At 43.0% G+C, this 23,573-nt stretch overlaps 1 protein-coding gene across 1 annotated transcript in view; it reads left to right on the top strand.

Moving 5' to 3' along the window:
• LOC118076963 (cryptic protein) overlaps positions 1-16,378 on the top strand; it is a 30,811-nt gene extending 14,433 nt beyond the window's left edge. The window contains exons 2-6 of the mRNA XM_035100199.3: positions 11,171-11,220; positions 11,350-11,523; positions 12,962-13,076; positions 13,756-13,856; positions 15,434-16,378. Of these exons, the coding sequence (XP_034956090.3) occupies positions 11,171-11,220; positions 11,350-11,523; positions 12,962-13,076; positions 13,756-13,856; positions 15,434-15,555 (562 nt within the window). The 3' untranslated portion in view covers positions 15,556-16,378. The remainder of the gene's footprint in view (positions 1-11,170; positions 11,221-11,349; positions 11,524-12,961; positions 13,077-13,755; positions 13,857-15,433) is intronic.
• Positions 16,379-23,573: the final 7,195 nt, after the last annotated feature.

The raw sequence follows: 23,573 nt of genomic DNA, 5'->3' as shown, positions 1-23,573 counted from the left end.
GCTATGGGACCAGGCTGTGGCCTGGAGAAGCACACCACAAAAAGCAGTTGATGTTGCAAAATCTAGGTGCAGGAGATACAAGGCAGGGGCTTAGTTAGTAAAGGCAGCGGGGAACCATGGACAGGGTAAGGACAGTCCCTGTTTTAGAGAAGTTGTCCCAGTTTCTGATTTGATACTAGAATGTCCCACTTTTCCTTAGCACATCCCTATTTTCATTGGAGACATGTTGGAGGATATGGAGTTGTCTGAACCCTGAGCCATCTGAAGCCCTGTATAGGGAACCTTTTTAATGTTTTGTTACATTTTTATATAGTTGGAAGCCTCCCAGAGTGGCTGGGGCAACCCAGTCAGATGGGTGGGGTATAAATAGTAAAATTATTATTATGGAATGGGACACCCCCTATTTGCATCAGAGAAATGTGGGAGAGTATGGGAACAGAGATAAATTGCTGGGCATTCATTCAGAGACACCTTCTTTAAACAAAACAAATAAGTGACCATGGTGCTGAAGGACATTACAGTGACACAGCAGGGTGGGAAGACGAAGAAAAGGTATTTGTGTGGTTCCGATGATGAATGGTGCAAGGAAAATGCATTCAAAAATTGACTACACAAAGTCAATACAGTTATAGCAGAATGTCCTTCACACTACAAAACAGTTTGGTTTAGACAAGCCTATCCTGTTATGCAGACTGTTGGCATGTGTTGTAATCAACATTTCTAATTTTTAAATGTTTTAAATTGATGTATTTAACTGTTTTATCAATAATTTTATTTTTCAGTTAAATATGAGGGAAGAAAAGCAGCAAGAAGCCATTCAGAAAGCATGAAATGTAAGGAGTTAGAAGAACAAGGACACTTGTCCTAAGAACATTTGGTGACAATAGCTGAAGTGGAGCAAGTTTACCTCAGGATTTCACACCTTTCAGGTATGCAAGCCAAAGCTATGGAAACAAAATGCTTCCAAGAATATTGCCTCATTCTGATATTACAATAAATAAATTCCTGTGGGTGAACAAAAGCAGCCAGCATAATCACAAATATTTTGGCACCAAAATAACTAGAAATCTCACTTAAGGACTTGGATGGTGATGGTCCCCCTCCCCCGCACACACACACTTGGATCTGATGCCTCCAACAAGGGAAAGAGGAAATTCTTCAGCAAATACCTCACCACAAAAGAGGACAAAAGCTGACACAACTTTGCATGAAAATTTGAATACCCTGTTAGATGCAGATTTAAAAAGAATGGCTATAATTTAAATAGACATCAAATACATTTTACTATAGTGGGGAAGCCTGTGATCAGGTGACCTGTTTGCCTGATCGACCTGCTATATGGAGTTGTTCTTGGGCGACTTCAATGCTCCTGCTTTTCCTTCTCATGGCTCTTTATATATCAGCTGGACTTCAACTTTTCAGAGAGCCCTTCAAGTGAAGGACTGACTGTCCTCTGTAAAGTAACACACACAAGGTCATTCTCTGTACATTTGTAGAAAAGTAGGGCATAATCAATGGTGGCAGATTTGCACTTCGAGACCCCCAAGCATCCCCCCAAAAAATGAGACACAGTGACACAGGATTTTAGTTTAAGTTATTGGGCAAAATTAAAGCCACAACTTTATTGAATACAGAATGAGAGTGGTATTGGCTTAGGCATTGGAATCATCCAAACTATATCAGACTCCCACCTGCTTTCGCGGGGAATCCGATAACAAGGGTGAGACACCGCCAGTGAGAGCGAACACCACCCTTGGGGGCAGGCTCGAGCTCCCCTCGGTGCCCCCATTGGGTCCTGGTATGGCCCCCAAGGCAGGATTTCAGACAAGACCCAGGCCAAACCCTGATTCCTTTAACGGAATACCCGTGAGCTTGGAAGGGCAGATGATGGCTGCCACCTCCCCTCCCCCACCATTGCTGATCCAATGCCTAATTGCCAATTGGGTGGTTGCTTTTATTTTGATTATGTATTTTGGGGCTTTATATTTATATTTTTCTGTGAACCACCCTGAGAGCTCCGGGTATAGGACGGTATATAAATTCAATAGAAGAAGTAGAAGTAGAAGAAGAAGGGCTTTCAGACTTTGATTTCTTTATTTGCTGTTTGCATTTTTTTCTCCAAGGAGTTCAAGGTGACATACATGGTTGTTCCCCTCCTCATTTAATCCCCACAACAACCTTGTGAGGTAGGTTCGGCTGAGAGGAAGTGACAGGCCCAAGGTCACCCAGTGAGCTTCACCGCCAAGTGGGGATTTGAACCCTCATGTCCCAGGTCCTAGTCCAACAGTCTAACCTCTACACCAGGCATCCCCAGACTTCGGCCCTCCATTGTAGTTTTGGACTACAATTCCCATCATCCCTGACCACTGGTCCTGTTAGCTAGGGATCATGGGAGTTGTAGGCCAAAACATCTGGAGGGCCGCAGTTTGGGGGTGCCTGCTCTACACTGCACTGGCTGTCAACTCAGAGGTAGGTGACATGTCTGGACAGTTCTCATAGTTGTGAATAACAATTTCTTCCTCCTTCCTTCCTTCTTTTTGTGTTTTTAAAACAAGTTTGTACCACCCTGTCACCCAAAAAGAGAGATCTCACATTCAAATACTGGCAAGGAAGACAGACTTCAGCAAGTTAAGAAAAAGGTCTGGGTTGAACCGACCCACAGGTTTTTGCCTAGTGTCTAAAAGAAAGCGATGTGGATGTCAGGCAAGCCTCCTTGGAATGGCTGTCCATATTCAGAGCACCAAACCCAGAAAGGCCCTTGTTGTGCCCCCCCCCCTTCACATCTTGCCAGGGTGGCAGTTACAGAAAGGGCAATGGGAGATGGATGCCATTCCTTAAGGTACCATAAGTTTACTTTGAGTAATAACTGCAGGCAGAGTGGTAAGCTGATGACCATTGCAACACCAGTGGGTTCCAGGGTTAATCGGGCATGCACGCCAGGTCCAGCTTTGTTCACTTGGCTCTGACAATCTTATTATGCCAAAGCACTGCAAAAACAAAGAGGAAGGGTTGTTTCCAGTTTGCAGTGTTTAATCTTGCAGCACTGTAAATAAAGCTTGATTGAAATTTCCAGGGCCAGTTCCTTAATGTCTCCAGTCTTATCTCGCTTCTGATAAAGGTGGAGGAGAGGACAGAGCCTGAGCAATCACTTTCTGGTGGACTTTCTTGACACCAAATATTGGAAGCCATTCAGCAGTTTAGTGCCAAACTTTTTGCAGGCCAGTCAAGGGGAAACAGCAGCACAGGCATTCTACATCTGGCGGTTTAATGCCTATCCCATTTTTGTGTGCATGCCATGAAAAGAAAGGAACAGAACGTGGCAACATGGTGAGAAACATTTCCCAGTTTTTTTTTACTGCTGCCTTACAGTTAAGTCAGCCTTCTGATCTTAGCAAATGGCATCAAGTGTGAAATTTCATCTATTTCTCTCTCTCTCTCTCTCTCTCTCTCTCTCACACACACACACACACACACACACACACACAATTTTTAATATAGGACTAGGAGTCTTTGTATTAGGAATATATAAAGGTCAGAAATAGCATTTAAATCAAGATTATCTTTCCTGAAAACCAGTAACTGTGCTGTTTCCCTGTTTATTCTGGTTCTTTTATATGTTTTTCTTCAGGGTTTCTTCCTTTATTAAAGAGTGGATTTTAAAAGAAGAGTTCATCACAAATGTAACATAGAAATATAAAAATATTTCATACAATATAATACCATACAACATATAAATATATTAGTTATATAAGTGCAATGTTGGTGTCTAATACACAATCACATCATCAGTCATTAACTAGGGCAAAATAATACTACAGTCCTGAGTGGAAAATAACCTGAGATTAATCATTCCCCAACTCATTTATTTCATCTGTGCTCCATACTCTTGGCTCTTACACTTCCCCCAACAAAAGAGATGGATATACTGGGTGGTATTCACCTAAGTTTTACTTAGAGCAGATCTATTGAAATGAATGAACCTACTGTAACTTAGTCATGTTCATGTTTTACTCTGCGTAAAGCTTAGCTGAATACCAACCACAGAGTATTTGCATTCTATTGGTTAAATATTAGAGAAACAAATCAATTTTTCTATAAAAAGCTTTATCTAATTGTGTACCCTCTTTGTGCAAACTGTAAGCAACCACAGAAAGTTTTGTAAAAATTAGAAATTAATTTGAATATTGTATGGAGTACAGTGTCTTAATGTTCACAGTCACCTTACATTACAGGACCATATTGACTATTGAACCAACTACCTGTCCCAAAGGATTTCTGGTGGCTCATCAAAACAAAATTAGGTTTTTGAAAACTCTGGTATGAACATAAGCGTAATGAAGCCTGGAAAATCCCAAGCAGGCTTGCTCAGAAGCATGTCTTCCTGATTCTAATAGGAATTACTTCTAAACAGCTATGCCATCCACAAATTCCTTTATAACGTTGATTGTGTTATTAAAATTTTACAAAGGAACCAATTTTTTTTAAACAAAGGAACTAAAATGAGTCTTAAACATATCCTTTCTTAAGTTTATCCAGGCAATATAAAGTAATTTCCCTGGTAAATATGAGTGATAGTCAAAACCTAAGAACATCAAAGGTTTACATATATGTTTCTACAGATGCAAAACGTGAATGAAAGTGGATATTCATCTTGAATTGGGATTTTTAAAAGAGTGTTACCAAGTTTTGAAAAGCAGCAGTTCTGCAGTGCTTTTGTAGAATATCTGAAGCAATGTTACCTACCTATACCCCTTAGTTATAATTAGCAGCCTTGTATTTATATAACTGAAGATACTGACAGAGAATAAGGGACACGAGTGGCGCTGTGGTCTAAACCACAGAGCCTAGGGCTTGCTGATCAGAAGATCGGCGGTTCGAATCCCTGTGAGCTCCCGTTGTTCGGTCCCAGCTCCTCCTGCCCACCTAGCAGTTCGAAAGCACGTCAAAGTGCAAGTCGATAAAAAGGTACCGCTCCGGCGGGAAGGTAAACGGTGTTTCCGTGCGCTGCTCTGGTTCGCCAGAAGCGGCTTAGTCATGCTGGCCACGTGACCCAGAAGCTGTCTGTGGACAAACGCCAGCTCCCTTGGCCTATAGAGCGAGATGAGCACTGCAACCCCAGAGTCGTCTGTGACTGGACCCTAACGGTCAGGAGTACCTTTACCTTTACCGACTGAGAACGGAAAACTACTGCAGAGGCATCTTGTAGTGCAAGGTGCATATTCTGGTCTTTAGTCACAGGTAGCTTGTCCGTCCATACTTTTAAAAATTTACAGTACTGTACAGAGCTGTAGATGGCTGCTTCCAGATGTTGTTGGCTTCCAGCCATACTCTTTAGCTCGTATGGCCAATTGTCTGGGATGACGTTCATCAGTATCTGGAGAGCCACAAGTTCCCTATCCTTGCTGTAGAGTAAAATACTAAAGTAGAAGGCAAACATAACCTGATTTTTGTTCCACCAAGGGAAAATATCTGCATACCTGCATTTTCCCCCTTGCACAGTAAAAGGCAATTTGTTTTAGCAGTTTTATATTGTACAACACTTTCAAAATGTATATCAAATGAGAGTATAAAATATGATAAATAAATAAATGTCGATAGAGCCCCTCCATTATGAAATGAGCATAGGAGTACAAGTAAATGCTATTTCTCATGTTCACTTACTTGAACAGGCTGAAATGATAACCACAATGTACTGAAGGTTTTAAAATGTGGAAGGCTACAAATATAGTTCCCAGTGGAGGTGAACGTGAGCTGGAAGTGAAACTGAAGAAGCAAGCTAAGTCGATAACCATTTCTGAGCTATGAGGAAATCAGGCAAAACATCTGTTGAGAAACAAGACCAAGATGTATTTGAAAGAATAGGCAAACTGTCCTCTGAGTACAAAAGCAAAACTTAACAGGCCAAATAGGTCTGTAATGCTTGTCCTTAGAAAGTTGCCACCGCTTTAAAAACACAGGAAAGAGTGGAGGAGCCAACAGAATGAATGCATTCATTAGTCATTGTTGTTCTTTAGTCGTCTTAGTCATGTTCGACTCTCTATGACCCCATGAACCAGAGCATGCCTTGGAAACACTAACGTTCTTCTCAAATCTTCTCCTTTTTTATATATAAACATGGAGTTTTCTTGGCAAAATACTGGAGGGGGTTGCCGGTTCCTTCTCCAGGTGGATCACATTTAGTCTAAACTCTCGGCTGTCTTGGGTGGCCCTGCACGGCATAGCTCATAGCTTCTTGGAGTTATTCAAGCCCCTTCGCCATGACAAGGCAGTGATCCATGAAGGGGTCATTAGTAATAGTATATAGCCTACCAAAAAAAAATGTAGATAAGAAAGCTAGAACTCAACAATTGTGTCTGGAGCCATATATACCAGTAAAGGTAAAGGTAAAGGGACCCCTGACCATTAGGTCCAGTCGTGACCGACTCTGGGGTTGCGGCGCTCATCTCGCTTTATTGACCGTGGGAGCTGGCGTACAGCTTCCAGGTCATGTGGCTAGCATGACTAAGCTGCTTCTGGCAAACCAGAGCAGCACACGGAAACGCCGTTTACCTTTCCGCCCGAGTGGCACCTATTTATCTACTTGCACTTTGATGTGCAAGGTGGGCAGGAGCTGGGACCAAGCAATGGGAGCTCACCCTGTTGCGGGGATTCAAACTGCCAATCTTCTGATTGGCAAGCCCTAGGCTTTGTGGTTTAACCCACAGCACCACCCGCAACCCAATATATACCTATATGTATATATATATATATATATATATATATATATATATATATATATACTTATTATCCTTGCCCACTGAAGAATCTAAACAGATGAAAGCAGAAGTGGCAGCAGCATGTCACAATTTATCTTGGGCCAACGAGGCCCTGGGGGCTGAGAGAAGGACAGTGGCATTGTAGTGCCCAGTGCCCATCCATCACCAGGCTCAGGACCAGAGGAAGCCACACAGAGCCAAGAGGCAGCATTGCCACTACAGTCATACCTAGGAAGTAGAACAGAATCCATTCTGGAAGTCTGTTTGACTTCCAAAATGTTCGGAAACCAAGGCGCAGCTTCCAATTGGCTGCAGGAAGCTCCTGCAGCCAATCAGAAGCCACGTAAGCCGCGTCGGATGTTCACGTTCCAAAGAACGTTTGCAAACCGGAACACTCACTTCCAGCTTTGTGGCGTTCGGGAACCAAAACGTTTGACTTGCAAGGCGTTCAATTTCCGAGGTACGACTGTATTTAGTCACATGTCAAAAACTGAAAATGTATATGCCACTTTGTTGCAATGACACCTCAAAGTGGTTTACAAAAAAAAAAATAGTAAAATCATCAAGAAGAAAGTTTAAAGCAGGTGTTTCAAAACATTCAAAAGATAACGGTAATCAACAGGAAGCAAAAAGAGATTAAATCACGTGATAGCATTCTGCTTGCCTGGATAGGCTTGTTTCAACAATGTTTTTTAAGCAGGAAAGATTATTGCCAATAGGCAGAGAGTTTTACCATTAGCATTTCCGATCACTGTGAAATGAGTATAATGTAATCCCTGCGACAGTCACAGTTCCGCAAATCGAAGTGGGCATAAATGTGATGATAAGGCAATCACACAATTAAACTGGTCCGAAGTTGTTACCGTACTAATCCTAACACCAGGAACTTGGCCCAGGAGCAAACAGCAAGAATTGCAGATCTCTTGAGTAGAGGTGCTATTTTGCTGACAGGGTCCTACTCCTGTCAAAAACTATGCTGCAGCGCTCTGTACTGATTGCATCTCCTGGATCAAGCAAGGATCCCACCCACCCACATTATTTCAACACGGGGGGGGGCATTTGAAGGCCACTTCTCCAACACTGGAGCCATGCCAACAGCAGCAGCCATGCCAACATCAAGGGTGGGGCAAGCAGGCAGCGCCTCACCCCAGGGCCAGATTTAGGCTTGGTGCTACTGAAGGTAATGGGGCCCTTTATCTGTCCAGCTCTCCTTTGTCAACAACAAATTGTCGCTGGTTTTTTTTGTGCGTGTTGAATATATGCTATATGGTAATTTATGGACTTCATAAGTATCTAAAGCCATTTGCACGTGTTGCTATGCAACCAGTCCATGCAGAATGTAAAAAGGTAAAGGGACCCCTGACCATTAGGTCCAGTCATGACCGACTCTGGGGTTGCGGACTCATCTTGCATTATTGCCCGAGGGAGCTGGCATACAGCTTCCAGGTCATGTGGCCAGCATGACAAAGCCGCTTCTGGCAAACCAGAACAGCACACGGAAATGCCGTTTACCTTCCCGCTGTAGCGGTCCCCATTTATCTACTTGCATTTTGATGTGCTTTCGAACTGCTAGGTTGGCAGGAGCTGGGACCAAGCAACGGGAGCTCACCCCGTCACAGGGATTCGAACTGCCGACCTTCTGATCAGCAAGCCCTAGGCTCAGTGGTTTAACCACAGCGCCACCTGGGTCCCTATAATGCAGAATGTAGGCACCCTATATATAGAAATGAGCAAACCAGTGATATTTTAGGGAGCAGGCTAGCAGACGGGGCCCATGACTTACATCAGAGGAGCTTACACAACACAAAACACTGTTGCTGTATGTAGGTTTTATTGTTTTTTATCTTATATTTTGGAAATGTACATCCAGGTGTTTTTTCCTTTAATTTTTTTTGGAGCCCCCAAGAGAGTGGGGCCCTAAGCTATAGCTTGTTTAGCTTATACATAAATCCGGCACTGCCTGCATAACGATTCCATTCATTTTGTGGAGTTTCATTGACAAGCTGATTCATGACTGGGTGTGTTTCAGAAACAGCTCACTGTCTAGAGCAGGCATCCCCAAACTCCCAGATGTAGTCCAGATGTTTTGGACTACAATTCCCATCATCCCTGATCACTGCTCCTCTTAGCTAGGGATCATGGGAGCTGTAGGCCAAAACATCTGGAGGGCCGCAGTTTGGGGATGCCTGGTCTAGAGTCTTCTTAATCGCTCTCCTTTTGATGACAGGCAGTGCTGCATAGTGGTTAGGATGTCAGGCTGGGGTGTGGGAGTCCCAGGGTTCAAATCCCTACTCAGCCATGAAGCTCCCTGAGGAACTTTGAGCCAGTTGTTTGTTTTTCACCCTAACCACTTCACGTGGCTGTTGCGAGGGGGGAATGGAAGGGAGGAAAAGCAGAATCTAATGTAAAAGTGAAGTAAATAAGTCAATTTTTAAAATGCAGGTAAAAGCAAAAAGCTAAGTAAAAACTTACAAGCGACCTGTCCTCTTGCCAAGCAACTTAAAATTTGTTATCCTATATGTGGCCATCTTTCTCCATCTCTATGGTGGCAAGATGCAAAGGACGAAATACGACCTCTGTACCTTTAGCACTTGTGTAGAAGAGGGATAAGTTATAGCTTGCCAAAATCCTGCCTTCAATACAACTATTAAAAGTTTTGGAGTCCCCCTTTCCAGTTTTGTGTCCAGTCACCATCTTTTGACCTGTCCCCTAAAAATAATATTTGAGCAAACAGAAAGAAAAACACAGAGTTGGGCAATGCCTTCAACAGAACCAACCTAAAAGGCACAGAAATGTGGTGTGCTTCAAAGTTCTCCAGAACTCTACATCTGGTGAGATGCTACACAAGTTAAGGGGTGGTTGCAGGACAAGAAGGAGGAGGAGGAGGAGGGGGAGGGGGAAGCTGGATGTTATAGCCATAAAGTCTTCTTATAGATAGTGTGCAATCCATATACTAGACTCAATCTAATTCCCAGGTGATGAGATATCATGTTCATGCACGCACTAGGTGAAGACCAATGCTAAAGAAGATTCCCAGTGAAGAATCAACTTTACCGCCTGCTGTGCTTGTGAGTGACTGCTTCCCCTCCAGCAAGAAGTGTTTATGTATCTTCGGGGAGGGGTAGGAACCAGTCAGCTCAGGGAGATTAAAACTGATGGCTTGTACCTCTGCAAAGCATTTACCAGCAGAGGAGCTACAAGGATCCATGTGTTTCTTCTGTGATGCTCTAGGCTAGAGATATACAGTATACATATGCCATTTTTTAACTGTTGCTATAGTTACTCCTTCTATGTTTGGAGTAAAGACAACTACACAGAACAGCCTAAAGAGCTCTCCCTTGGAAACTGCATTGCAACTAAAGGTGCTTTTAAAAAACGGCAGGAAAATGTATTGGAAACAAAACACCAGGTAAGTCTGCCTTTATATCCTATAACTGCCTCGATTTCAAGGAGGCACCTTTTTAGTCTTTGCATGCACAGAGGCAAATTCTAAGCAAATTTTAGACATGCGAAAGCTTGCTGTTTTGGCTCCAGCGAGAGTCAATGGTAATGGAAAGCTCATACCTATGACAAACTTAGTTAGTCTCTAAGGTGCTACTGGAATGACAATAAAGATATCTTATCTTAATGAAATGAAATGAAGGATTTTTTAATTTTGTTTTCATTGACAGAGCTGTTTTGATTATGATTGGGGGGGGGTGTAGAAGCCTTTACTAATTAGACAACAAATGTATTTAGGAAGCAGCTGCCCTGGTGATATTATGAAAGAGAATGCAGCTGTTAAACTAGGATTCTATGGATGTGCAGGATAGCATCCTTCATTTGGCAACAGTGGTGAATGATCCATTCAGCTGCTTTACTCTAGTTTTTAAGAGTAAGATTCTCAGCTTGAAGTCTCATTTAATTTAGCTTTGACCGGCAGTACTGTACAAAAGCATGTCTACTCAGAAGTAAGTCCCACTGAGTTCAATGGGGCTTACTCCCAGGTAAGCAGCAATAGGATTGCAGCCTCACTCCTTAGTGGGTTGATAGTGCAACTAAGCCATTATTAGAGCAGAGCCATTCCAGTGTTTTTAGTGGGTCTACTCTTGAGTATGACTCATGCAGATTGTCACCCAGTGTGTTTAGCATTGCATTCTACCTTGAGATTAAGGTGGCATTCCTATATACTAATTTATCACCATGAGACATTTTTATGGGATATTGTTTGAGTTTATTATGGCATGAACCACTTTGGTGTTTCTTGTTTGTAAATGAAAAACTCAGCATGAAAATCTTTTTGCTAAATAAAGTACCTGGGAGTCATGTCCGATTGAATTAAGTGGGATTTATCTCTGAGTAGACATGCCTTGGCATGTACCTTTCTCTCAAGCCCTTTTCCAAATAAACTATTTCTTCTGATTTTGCATTTCTAGGTTTATTTTAGCAGTCACTCTGGCCTTGCAAAGCATTCACTTTGGAAAAGGTGAGAAGCTCCCTCTTCTTCTGTCTATTTTTTTTGGGGGGGGGTCCTCGTCAAATGTGTGCACTTTAAAAAAAAAAAACCACACAAACCTATATCATCTTATTTTTTTATCACCTTGTCTTCTATAAGGGTCCAGACAGGAGCAAATACACGATGCTGGAGAAATTACTGATGCCACATTCCCAAAGGATAACATCAAAGACCAACTCACCACATTAAATATCTTCAATGAGATGAACCAGAGTTATGAGAGCAGGAAAAAGCTCAATAAGCCAATAGTGCCTTTCATTGGTCTTACTGAAAGTAGGTAACAATGTCATTTGCCATCTTTATATGCTGCCAAAATAATCATTATATACTGCAGAGTTGGCCTCTGGCCCTCAAGATGTCATTGGATTCCAACTGGTCCCAGCCATCTGTATTTGCAGAAATAGCAGAGACAAAAAGTCTGGTACTGTATAGAGTTTTGAAATATATAGCCTTTTGCAAAGGAGGCCCAAGCTCAAATCCCTGCTCTGCCACAAAACTTCCTGAGAATGCAATCCCAGATATTTTTACCTGGAAGTAAAACCCATTGGGGCGTCTTTCTACCTAAGTGTTTCCAGGATTGCAGCCCAGGTAACCTTGAGCCAGTCACCAACTTTGACCTATCCTAGCTCACAGGGTTGTTGTGAGACTAAACCAGGCATCCCCAAACTTCAGCCCTCCAGATGTTTTGGACTACAATTCCCATCTTCCCCGACCACTGGTCCTGTTAGCTAGGGATCATGGGAGTTGTAGGCCAAAACATCTGGAGGGCCGCAGTTTGGGGATGCCTGGACTAAACTGAGGGACACCTAAAGCTCCTTACAGGAAGGGTGGGATAAAAACGTAATAAATGCACATGTGTCCATTGGGAATCTGCTGTCAATTAACCCCACCCTTGTGCCATTTCTAATTTAATACTCAATTCTGTGGAGATATTTTATGGTGGTTCAAGCATTTTCTATGCTGTTGTATATCTGAACAGGATCTAAGTTCTAATGATGATAATAATAATAATGATAATGATAATGATAAATTTATTGTTTATACCCTGCCCATCTGGCTGGGTTTCCCCAGCCACTCTGGGTGGCTCCCAACAAAATATTAAAAATACAATAAAACATCAAACATTAAAAACTTCCCTAAACAGGACTGCCATCAGATGTCTTTTAAAGTAGGATAGTTGCTTATTTCCTTGACATCTGATGGGAGGGAAACAAGGCCATGTGCTTGTTAGTTTTATTTCAGTTCATTGTGTTCAGCTAAACTATAACCCATCAGAAATCTGCAAATCCAGGACCGATATTTGTTTCACAAACATTTTTAGAGGGTCATAAGAAAAATCTGACTTTCATTCTTTTTGGTAAATGTCTGTGGTGCTACTTTTAAAGAAAACCCATTTATTTAAGTGATTAGTGAGGTTTGCTTCTGGGAAAGTGGACTTCTATATATGAAGTTCACAAGCTTCTTCAGCAGAGACATGCCAGGGGGTTGCTGCCTGGCCACTGAGTAATCCCTAGTAGTGTGCTTTTAATCCTTATCTAAACAAACTGGACTTAACTGAGCAAACACTCTTAACAGGCAGCTAATTTTATTGTCCCCTCAAGGCCAATAAAAATCAGACCTTTGGCAGCCAGGGAGACTCTGTGGGGCAAGTGAGAAAGTAGGTTCAAAGCGGGTCTGTTTCTTAGTAAACCGTGGAATTATTCACTTCCAGGTAAAACGCTGAACCGGGATTGCTGTCAAAATGGAGGAACTTGCATCCTGGGCAGCTTCTGTGCATGCCCCCAACACTTCACTGGCAGATACTGTGAATATGATCAAAGAAAGAGGTAAGGAAACTGACTGGGAGACAGGAGTTCCTGGAGAGATGTGGCTTGCTTATAATTAAGGTCAATTGGTGGGGGAAAGACCTACCGTAGTGAATCCAATGAAAGGCTTTTGATGCAGCAGATAGATCTCCTAATAGACCAGGGGAGGCAATTTTTGCCTACCTATATTATAATTAGGGACCCAGGTGGCGCTGTGGGTTAAACCACAGAGTCTAGGGCTTGCTGATCAGAAGGTCGGAGGTTCGAATCCCTGCAATGGGGTGAGCTCCCGTTGCTCGGTCCCAGCTCCTGCCCACCTAGCAGTTCAAAAGCACATCAAAGTGCAAGTAGATAAATAGGGACCGCTCCGGCGGGAAGGTAAACGGCGTTTCCGTGCGCTGCTCTGGTTCGCCAGAAGCAGCTTTGTCATGCTGGCCAAATGACCCGGAAGCTGTCTGCGGACAAACGATGGCTCCCTCAGCCTATAGAGCGAGATGAGCGCCGCAACCCCAGAGTCGGACACGACTGGACCTGATGGTCAGGGGCGCCTTTACCTTATATTATAATTGCTTATAATTTTATGTTACATTTTCTGTGGACTGCTGGCCTGGGTTTTAGTCTTTCCTATGCTGCTGTTTTGACGACGACGACAATGATAAAATATCTATATTAATGTTACCTTCTGATCTGTCCTTGACAGCAACTGTGGCGTGTTCAAACATGGACAATGGATACGAAAGAGTTGCCATCTTTGCCGGTGTGCTTTTGGCAAACTGCACTGTCTATCGCCGCAAAACTGTGGTAAGATAATAATAATTTATTATTTATACCCCGCCCATCTGGCCGGGTTCCGCCAGCCACTCTGGGCGGCTTCCAACAAAATATTAAAATACAGAAATCCATCAAACATTAAAAGCTTCCCTAAACAGGGCTGCCTTGAGATGCCTTCTAAAGGTCTGGTAATTGTTGTTCTCTTTGGCCTCTGGTGGGAGGGCATTCCACAGGGTGGGTGCCACTACCGAGAAGGCCCTCTGCCTGGTTCCCTGTAACTTGGCTTCTCGTAGCGAGGGAACCGCCAGAAGGCCCTCGGCGCTGGACCTCAGTGTCCAGGCAGAACCATGGGGATGGAGACGCTCCTTCAGGTATACTGGACCGAAACGTACATGAAACTTCAGTCAAGTGTTTTGCTATATATTGATGGTCCTTCATCATTCTGACTTGTCACCAGTGAGCTTTCATTTTATTTACCTTTCCAGAAGGATCCTGGTTACTGAGAGCTTAGCAACAAAGGTTATTTCAATGTACAGTAGCTTCCTTCCTCCATGCTATTTGAAACACTTCAAAATAAAAAGTCACATCACACCATAACACTGGGGAACCTTCCACCATTCCTAGTTTTAAGGTGTCCTATCCCTCTAGGTGAATATTTGATGGAAGCAGAAAATAAGGCTCAAAAGGTTTCTTGCCAACAAAATATAGGCACGTAGAACAATTTAAGGAAATCCATGGGTCGTGTTGGAGTAGTGCAAATTAAATTTTATCGTAATGATCCTTTCTGGCCGCATAAATCTATGAAAGCCAGTCAGTTATGTATATCTGTTATTTAAATGTCTTATCTTAACAAAGTTCATTAAGCAATTGGGCTATATCAGGAACTAACTCCACACTTGCTTGACTGCTAGTTATATGTAAATGTATATGCTAAAAGAGTGATCCTTAATACTCTCAAACACATCCCCCACTAAATAATGATTCTCTCAGTTCAATTAAGTGCATTGTAAGGAGCAGGAGTTCAACAGAAGATGTTAGCTTGGGGAAGAACTTCCCCAGTTGTATTTCTGTCTGTCATGCTGCTGTTAAAAGTGCAGAAGCACTGTCTCCAGCATTAACTAGCTTGGGAACTTTAGTCCAGCACCTCCATTCTTAATGCCTTTATTTTGAAAGGCTGCCCCACTAGTCAGAGTGTTCAGTATTTTTTCCTCCCTATAAATGGTTTAGGAAAGAGTATGGCTTTAAACTTAGAAGTTCCAGTGTAATATGCGATCCTTGTAGGTTTGGGGGTATTAATCTGTTTATCTCCTTTACTTGTGAGGAAAGGGTTAAAAATAAAAGCCATTCCATTAACTTCCTTGTGGTTTGTATTTACATTTGATTATGCTGTGATTAATGCCTGCAAGAGCTGATAAGTTGGCTCACAAAGGATTCTGCATGGCCCGCATTTGCACCTCTCAGCTGAGAATAGGATCTGTGATTGCCTTCCAACAGATGTTAGCTTTAGCTTAAGTACTTGCAAAGAAGCAGAGGAAATTGCACAATCTGTTGAAATTCTTTGCAGAGAGATCCCCCTGTTAACAAACTATTTCTATTTTGTTTCTCAGCTGTAAGCGAGGAAGAGGAATGGATCCATTTACTTTCAAATGGCCAAAGATTAAAGAAAACAGTGGGCTGCTTCTTCCTAAGCTGTTTCTTTGCACTCTGCGGACTACTCTACCTGTTGTGAAAACTCTTTAAGACTAGTATGCATAACCATGATTTGGCTTATGACGATGCTTGCCCTTCAAAAGAAGGAAGGCTAAAGGTTAAAACAAAGGACAGTTGGCTGCTTTTCCTCCATAATTTACCTGTTTAACAGGATTTCTTTTTTAATATTTTAAAGCATATAGAGTGCATATGCTATATATAAAATTTGTAGTGTCTGTTGTTGTTTTAAACTCCCAGTTCTACTTTCACAGTGAACTCAGTAAACCTCACTTCTGCAATGTCCACAGAAAATTGCTCAAGAAGTAAAGAGGGGCTGATACGTAATATTTTTGTTTCCAGGGATCGGCAACCTGCAGCTCTCCAGATGCTGTTGAAGCCCAACAATATCTGGGAGGCCGTAGGTTTTCCATCCTGATGTCTGTCAGATTGCTAAATCTGAAAAGGATATGCTACTTTGACTCTGAAGGATCAAGATTGGTGGTTGGGCTAGGCCCTAATATTGATCCTGTTCTGAGCATCTCAGAAGAACCAGTGAGATGCTGGAATAGCTAGCCATAAAGTTATTCCTTGTGAAGTGCAAGCCCTACAGTGGCTAACAACTGCTTCAAAGATTAGCCCCAGTATTAAACTAGTGTTTGTAAATGAAAAAGCACTATAATGCATTAATGCCGATTTTTGTTCTGTTTAAATCTGATTTAAGCAGTTATTCTGAAGTGTTGACTCTTCCAGTGGAAGAAAAATGTATTTTCTATGGTTTAGGTGCTGGAAACTGTAAATGTTGTGTGTATATTGAAGTACTTTCTTTTCCTTGAAAGAATGAAATAAAACTCATGGAACATTAATGAACCAATCTATTTTCAGTACTCATCGCGTTTGCATGTGTTCAATCATATGTCAGTTCTGTCCCATTTCCCCATCAAATGAAATTTCTAACTCTGCATGAAAACTTGCATTCTAATTGCATTTTGAGACCTCGTTTTGAGCCGCGAATTGCGTCGGAACCTTTGGGAAGTGCAAAAGCCAGCAGGTAGCTGAATATTTTAATCTACCGGCTAGTGAGGTCAGTTCCTATCAGCATCCACAGACTCCTCAAGCATCCTGAGTTAGGGCAAATTTGCATCGCTGCTTTTGAAGGCTTCCTTCAATCCATTCCAAACTGCCATTCCTTTTCCACACAGATCACGCAAGCACACAGTATATCAGTCCAATGCACCAGCTAACCATCAACTCAAAATTCCATGCTAAGCATATTTATTTGTAATAAATAAAATAAATACGCTTAGCATGGGATGCATGAGAAAATCCTCACCATCCATTCCTTGCAGGCAATTACCAATAAATGAGCAGTTTTGTCATGTTTTAATGTTGCCCATTTTATATGCCACACTTCAACAAACTTTCTGGGTGGCTTATATTATTGGAACTACAGAAGCCTGAACACTCATTTGATTTTTTCCTTTCATTTTAAACATTGGCCAGTGTGGCCCATGGTGCCCCTTTTGGTGGCAGAGGGCTTAATTAATGGCCTCTACTAGGGCCAGGGCCTTTTCAGTATTGGCGCCAACTTGGTGGAACGCTCTTTCACAGGAGACCAGGGCCCTGATGGATTTGTCATCTTTCTGCAGGGCCTGCAAGACAGAGCTGTTCCGCCTGGCCTTTGGGTTGGACTTAGTCTGACCCCTGCGTTTTCCTCCCTCATGGCTTGGATTTATGGACTACTTAAAATGAGGCTGCATTTTAAATTTTAATACTGTATTTTAATCTGTATTTTAATTAATTGCTTTTTTATGTTTTATTGTAATTTTATTGGTGTTAGCCGCCCTGAGCCCGGTTTTGACTGGGGAGGGTGGGGTATAAATAAAATATTAATAATAATAATAATAATTTGCTATCTTTGAGTAGCCTATTGAACACATTGTTATCAAGCTGTGAAATTCTCATTTTTTACAAACAGCCCTTCCCATAATCTGGAGAAAATACTTGCATATGATTTTTGGGCAATGTACAGTGAAACTCTTGAATTATATTAGATCCTCTCACTTGGACTTTATTTTCAATTTGTTTTTAAACTTCTGGTAGATGTATGTCTAAAAGGCAGACTTGAGCCTGTAATGTGCACAGAGTGTTTTGCATCAGTCAAGGAATTTCTTGTTTTGAGATTCACCTCAAGATAGCTGTCATTTTCCCTCTGACCACAGCCAGGCACATTGATATAATCTTTCCTTCCCTCTAGAAATTAGCCAAGTTACACTACTGTTGCCCTTTGTTGAGGGAAAAGCTATTGATTTGCCCTGCAACCATTGTTTATAGGGAAGCAGACATCTTGGCACCCGTGTCACTAGTAGGTGCCTGGTTAGGCATGAATGCATGAGGAGTAGCAGCAACAGAGGGGAAAAATGAAATATTTAGAGTACATTGATTGAGTTCTTCCCCCACCCCACGATCAGTTTATAACACAATTTTACGTGCTTTTGTTGATTTATTTATTGCTTGCTTGCAGTCTGTGCACGGCTTCCCTCAAGGCTGCATTTCTGCTGCGAGGATATATCCTTTTATGAGCACTCAAAACAATATATTTTGTCCCCGGGGGAGGGAGGAAGAGAATGCAAGGGATGCTCACTAACAGCCTCACGGGGAAAGAATAGGCTCGCTTATTTAGGAAAAAACACATTGTTACCACATAAAGAGATACTGTGCCTCAAGAGTATCCCTTATGTAGAAATTGGTCCTACTGTTTTCAATGGGCCTTACTCCCAGGAAAGTATTGCAGCCTAATTTAGTTCTATCTGAACTGGTGACCAGTCCCCCCCCCCCCCACCTGCTGGAGGGGTCCACCAGGGTGGTACCCTGAGGATCCTTGCCCAGGAACCTCTCAAACCTGGCTTGCAGGAGATCAAGTGGATCTCTTATTGTTCCCAAACATGCATGCGTACCCAAACAAAATCCTGAACACTAGAAAAACTGGAAATTGCCCTGTACCCTTCCTGGCATGTTAGGTAAATGCTAAGTGCTTACACTACAAGGGGATCACTACCCAGTTGAAAAGTGCACAGTTCCTGAATGGAAACTCACAAGATCAAACACTGTATGCATCTGGATTGAGACAAAGGTAACCATAGGCAAAGGTGAAGGGACCCCTGACCGACTCTGGGGTTGTGGCGCTCATCTTGCATTATTGGCCGAGGGAGCCGGCGTACAGTTTCCAGGTCATGTGGCCAGCATGACAAAGCCGCTTCTGGTGAACCAGAGCAGCACACAGAAACGGCGTTTACCTTCCCGCTTGTAGTGGTACCTATTTATCTACTTGCACTTTGACGTGCTTTCGAACTGCTAGGTTGGCAGGAGCTGGGACTGAGCAACGGGAGCTCACCCGTCACAGGGATTCGAACCGCCGACCTTCTGATCGGCAAGTCCTAGGCTCTGTGGTTTAACCCACAGCGCCACCTGCATCCCAGTACTTGTACCATCCCAGTACCCATATTTGTAGCATATTTGATTTGTAGGCGCAGTCCGTGTGAGAAGCTTATGTATCAAAGGGATTGGAGACTACTATATTTCTTTTTGACCAGTTATTTTTATTGATTTTCCATAATTTTTAACCATTCGTCTCCAGATTGATACAAATTAATGCAAATTTAATACAAATTTAAAAGTTGATTCCCCACCCCCAGGTGTCCCCTCTTTTTTTACTCCTTCCATTGCTGCTCCCAGTATGATAACTTCTCCAACTATTGTTTCAAAATTCATTCATCCCTTCTCCCTTCCCTGTACTACCTGTACAAGTACCAGTTTCTGCTATGACTTTTATACATTATTATAACCTGTCCTCAAAATAGTCTTTTATCAAAATCCTCTTTTATCTAACTATAATAATCATCAGTTTTGAAACATTTCCCTTCAATACCACTTGGGTAAAGCTCTGCCTGGGGGTGGGGGGAGTAGATTGGAAATGACCAAAAGAGCGAAAGTATGTAGTTAGTATTGTACACAAGATAGTGTTGTGGATTTGAAAATAATCAAGCTTAAGCAAGGGTATGGTCAGTAAAAAAAGATTTAAAAAGTAAAGGACCCCTGGACTGTCAAGTCCAGTCAAAGGTGTCTATGGGGTTGCGGCACTCACCTTGCTTTCAGGCCAAGGGAGCTGGCATTTGTCTGCAGACAGCTTTCTGGATCATGTGGCCAGCATGACTAAACCGCTTCTGTCGCAACGGGACACCGTGACGGAAACCAGAGTGCATGGAAACGCCATTTACCTTCCCGACGCAGTGGTACCTATTTATCTACTTGCACTGGTGTGCTTTTGAACTGTTAGGTTGGCAGGAGCTAGGACAGAACTCCCTCCCATTGTGGTCGGTATGTGCATTGCACACAGTTGCTGTTCTAGCAAAAGGCATACCTTCTCCATAGTGATGGAAATCTCCATAGAACCTGCTCTCTTTATTTCACTTAAACAAACTGCAGCAGGTTTGCCCAGGTTACCACCCTTCCAGGTCTTTCACCCCCTTGCCCTTCCACTCAGGTGTATTTGCCTGCTCTGTCCACTTGTCTGCACTCCTGCCCTTTTATAGAGTTTCTGTTTTGAATTTTTCTTTGGGGAGCTTTTGCCAGGGTCTAGAGCAGGGGTCAGCAACCTTTTTCAGCCGTGGGCCAGTCCACTGTCCCTCAGACCATGTGGTGGGCAGGACTACATGTTGAAGGAAAAAATATGAACCAATTCCTATGCCCCACAAATAACCCATAGTTGCATTTTAAATAAAAGGACACATTCTACTCATGTAAAAACACCAGGCAGGCCCCACAAATCACCCAGAGATGCATTTTAAATAAAAGGACACATTCTACTCATGTAAAAAACATGGTGATTCCTGGACCGTCCGCGGGCAGGATTTAGAAGGCAATTGGGCTGCATCAGGCCCCTGGCCTTAGGTTGCCTCCCCCTGGTCTAGATTCCAAGAGCTCTGGCCAGGTAAAGGAATAATTTTTAGAAAGTTTTAAGTTGATAACTCTCCAAGGACTCCAATTTATTTGTACCCCTGGTCTAGAGGCTTGCATTTTGGTCTCAGCGTTTACAGTATTTTTAAATCGCAAGAATGAACATTCAAATGTACTTGCAGCCCATTTCTTTCCGGCTGGTATCCCCTTCATTTTTCTACATTCCCATTGGTATGTATGTGTGAAGTAATGAGCAAGCATGATAAACCTTGTTGCTTCTTCTAATGTGCCCCAGAAAGGAGAGGAGGGTATTCCTGCTTGAAACCTTGGAGAGCACTGCGACTCACTGTACACAATGCAGAGCAAGATGAATCAATGGTCTCACTGAGTGTATGTCAGCTCCCTGGGTTTATGACTAAGGCTGTGTACACACTAAACCTTTAAAGCACAATCAAAACACATCCTTTCCCTCAAAAGTGTTCTGTACAATATAATGATCATAGTATACCTCCCATCTGACTGGGTAGCCCCAGCCACCCTGGGCAGCATCCAGCAAATGCAATCAATCAATCAATCAAGCACAGCAAAACACCAAACATTACAAACCTCCCTATACAGGGCTGCTTTCAGATGTCTTCTAAAAGTCGGATAGTTGTTTATTTCCTTAAGAAATAAGAGAGCCAGTGTGGTGTAGTGGTAAGAGCGGTAGACTCATAATCTGGTGAACCAGGTTCGATTCCCTGCTCCTCCACATGCAGCTGCTGGGTGACCTTGGGCTAGTCACACTTCTCTGAAGTCTCTCAGCCCCACTCACCTCACAGAGTATTTGTTGTGGGGCAGGAAGGGAAAGGAGAATGTTAGCCACTTTGAGACTCCTTAGGGTAGTGATAAAGCGGGATATCAAATCCAAACTCTTCTACTCTTCTAACACCTGATGGGAGGGTGTTCCACAGGGTGGGCACCACTACTGAGAAGACCCTCTGCCTGGTTGCCTGTAACCTCACTTCCAGCAATGAGGGAACCACCAGAAGGAACCATTCGCAGAATTACATTTCCTAGCAAACTACAGTGCCTAGAATTCTGGGATGTGTGCAGGCGGGCGTGCCTTAAATGTGCTTTAAAGGCATACTGTGTGCACAGCCAAAGAAAGAATATACGGACGTACAGACAAGTGGTGGATAAATGTGTGGATAAGAACAGAAAAGCCTCTGAGAATCTAAAAAAAGCAACTCTTTTGGGTGCAAGAGGCATGTTCCTCCAGCTGTGCTCCAGCTAAGTTCCTCAGCGTGATGGATCTCAGCTTCACAAGGAGCAGGTATTTGTGCTGCACAGAGGTCACACCAAGGTGAGTAAAACCACACCCACCCTTTAAAAAAATGTATGCCTCTCTGCATCCCAAGGGAAAGCATCAAGAGTCAAAGGAATTCAGGCAGACTCTTTGGCTAGGTCAGAATGTCTCCACTCTTATCTGTCTCCAGCTGCTCAGGAGTCAGATAAAAAAGAATGTCCCACTGCCATGTGGACCGAGCCAGCTCCTTCTAACAAAACAGTGAGGAGTGTTTAGAGCAAACATGAAAGTTTGCTCTTCAGCTCCTTCCCAGCCTCTTTTATAGCTGGTGCAGTTAAATGAGATGTGTCACAGGAAGCTCAGTAGCTGGAGCCACAGATTTATTAAGCGTGGTCTCTCTTGCTAGGTAGGCAGGCTTAGGAGGAAGGGAGGCCGAAAGAGAAATATTTTACCAAGCACTTCACAGCTCCCTGAGCTATTAGGCCTTTCACTCCTCCTGATTTACTGCAGAGCTGAAACAAATGGTGCATCACGTGACTTGCCTTCCGCTCTGGTACAATCCTGCAACAACCCTTCCAGCCATCTGAAAGTCATTTATACATGATGGACACAGCATATGGGGGTGCTGTTTTATTGTATGCACTTTACAGTATCTGGTTCACTAAACAATTCTGATAATCCTCATTTCCTACGGAGGTCACATGCCTTGCTTCAGAGAGGACAGGGGGATGTTGTGGATGTAATGTATCTTGATTTCAGTAAGGCTTTTGACAAAGTTCTCCTAGATATTCTTGCAGGGAATATATATTTCCCTTGCTCCAACATAAGCAGCATTATTCAGAATAGAGGTTTGCATGACCCACTAAGAATATATAATAGCACAATAAAACTCAAAAGAGTAACCATTAATTGCACACTTATTCAAAATCCAATTAAAACTATTTAATTAATGCAACAAAACTGATGAAGTTGTTCCTGTGATACCAGCTTTTCAAAGACTGATAGTCATTCACAGTCCCAGTGCCCGGCTGCCTCCTCCACCTTGCCTCTTAGCTCGCCCCTAGGTAATCCCACTGACCCACAGGGGGCAGTATCGCCTGCTTTGGGATCCACTGGTCACTGATTCACAGCAACTCTCCAGGGTTTCAAACCAAGGAGTTTTCCCCAGCCCTTCAAGCTCTTGGATTGAACCTGAGACATTCTGCATGCAAAACAGATGCTCTACCACTGAACTATGGGCTCTTGCTGGACTTGAGATTCACTTTTTAAAATGTCAATAGCTCATTTTCAGTTGTATTAATGGATCATATGTTCAATTAGAGGGATGCGGGTGGCGCTGTGGTCTAAACCACAGAGCCTCTTGAGCTTGCCGATTAGAAGGTCAGCGGTTCGAATCCCCGCGACAGGGTGACTTCCCGTTCCTTGGTCCCAGCTCCTGCCAACCTAGCAGTTCGAAAGCATGTCAAAGTGCAAGTAGATAAATAGGTACCGCTCCGGCGGGACGGTAAATGGCGTTTCCGTGCGCTGCTCTGGTTTCTGTGTTCCGTTGCACCAGAAGCGGCTCAGTCATGCTGGCCACATGACCCGGAAAAAATGTCTGCGGACAAACGCCAGCTCCCTCGGCCTGTAAAGCAAAATGAGCACCACAACCCCAGAGTCGTCTTGGACTGGACTTAACTGTCAGGAGTCCTTTAACTTTACCCTTTTTAATGTTCAATTAGAAACTAGTTGTTTGCTATGTTTTTCAAGGGAAGGTGGAAGAAGACAACAGCTATTAACACCGTTCCCACCCACGATTTCTACCCACCACCGCAAAC

The sequence above is a fragment of the Zootoca vivipara genome, chromosome 10 (genome assembly GCF_965207765.1).
Source record: "Zootoca vivipara chromosome 10, rZooViv2.hap1.1, whole genome shotgun sequence".
Classification (NCBI taxonomy): Eukaryota; Metazoa; Chordata; class Lepidosauria; order Squamata; family Lacertidae; genus Zootoca; species Zootoca vivipara.
Note: the sequence above shows the minus strand (reverse complement) of the source record. Positions and strands in the feature narration are given on the sequence as shown.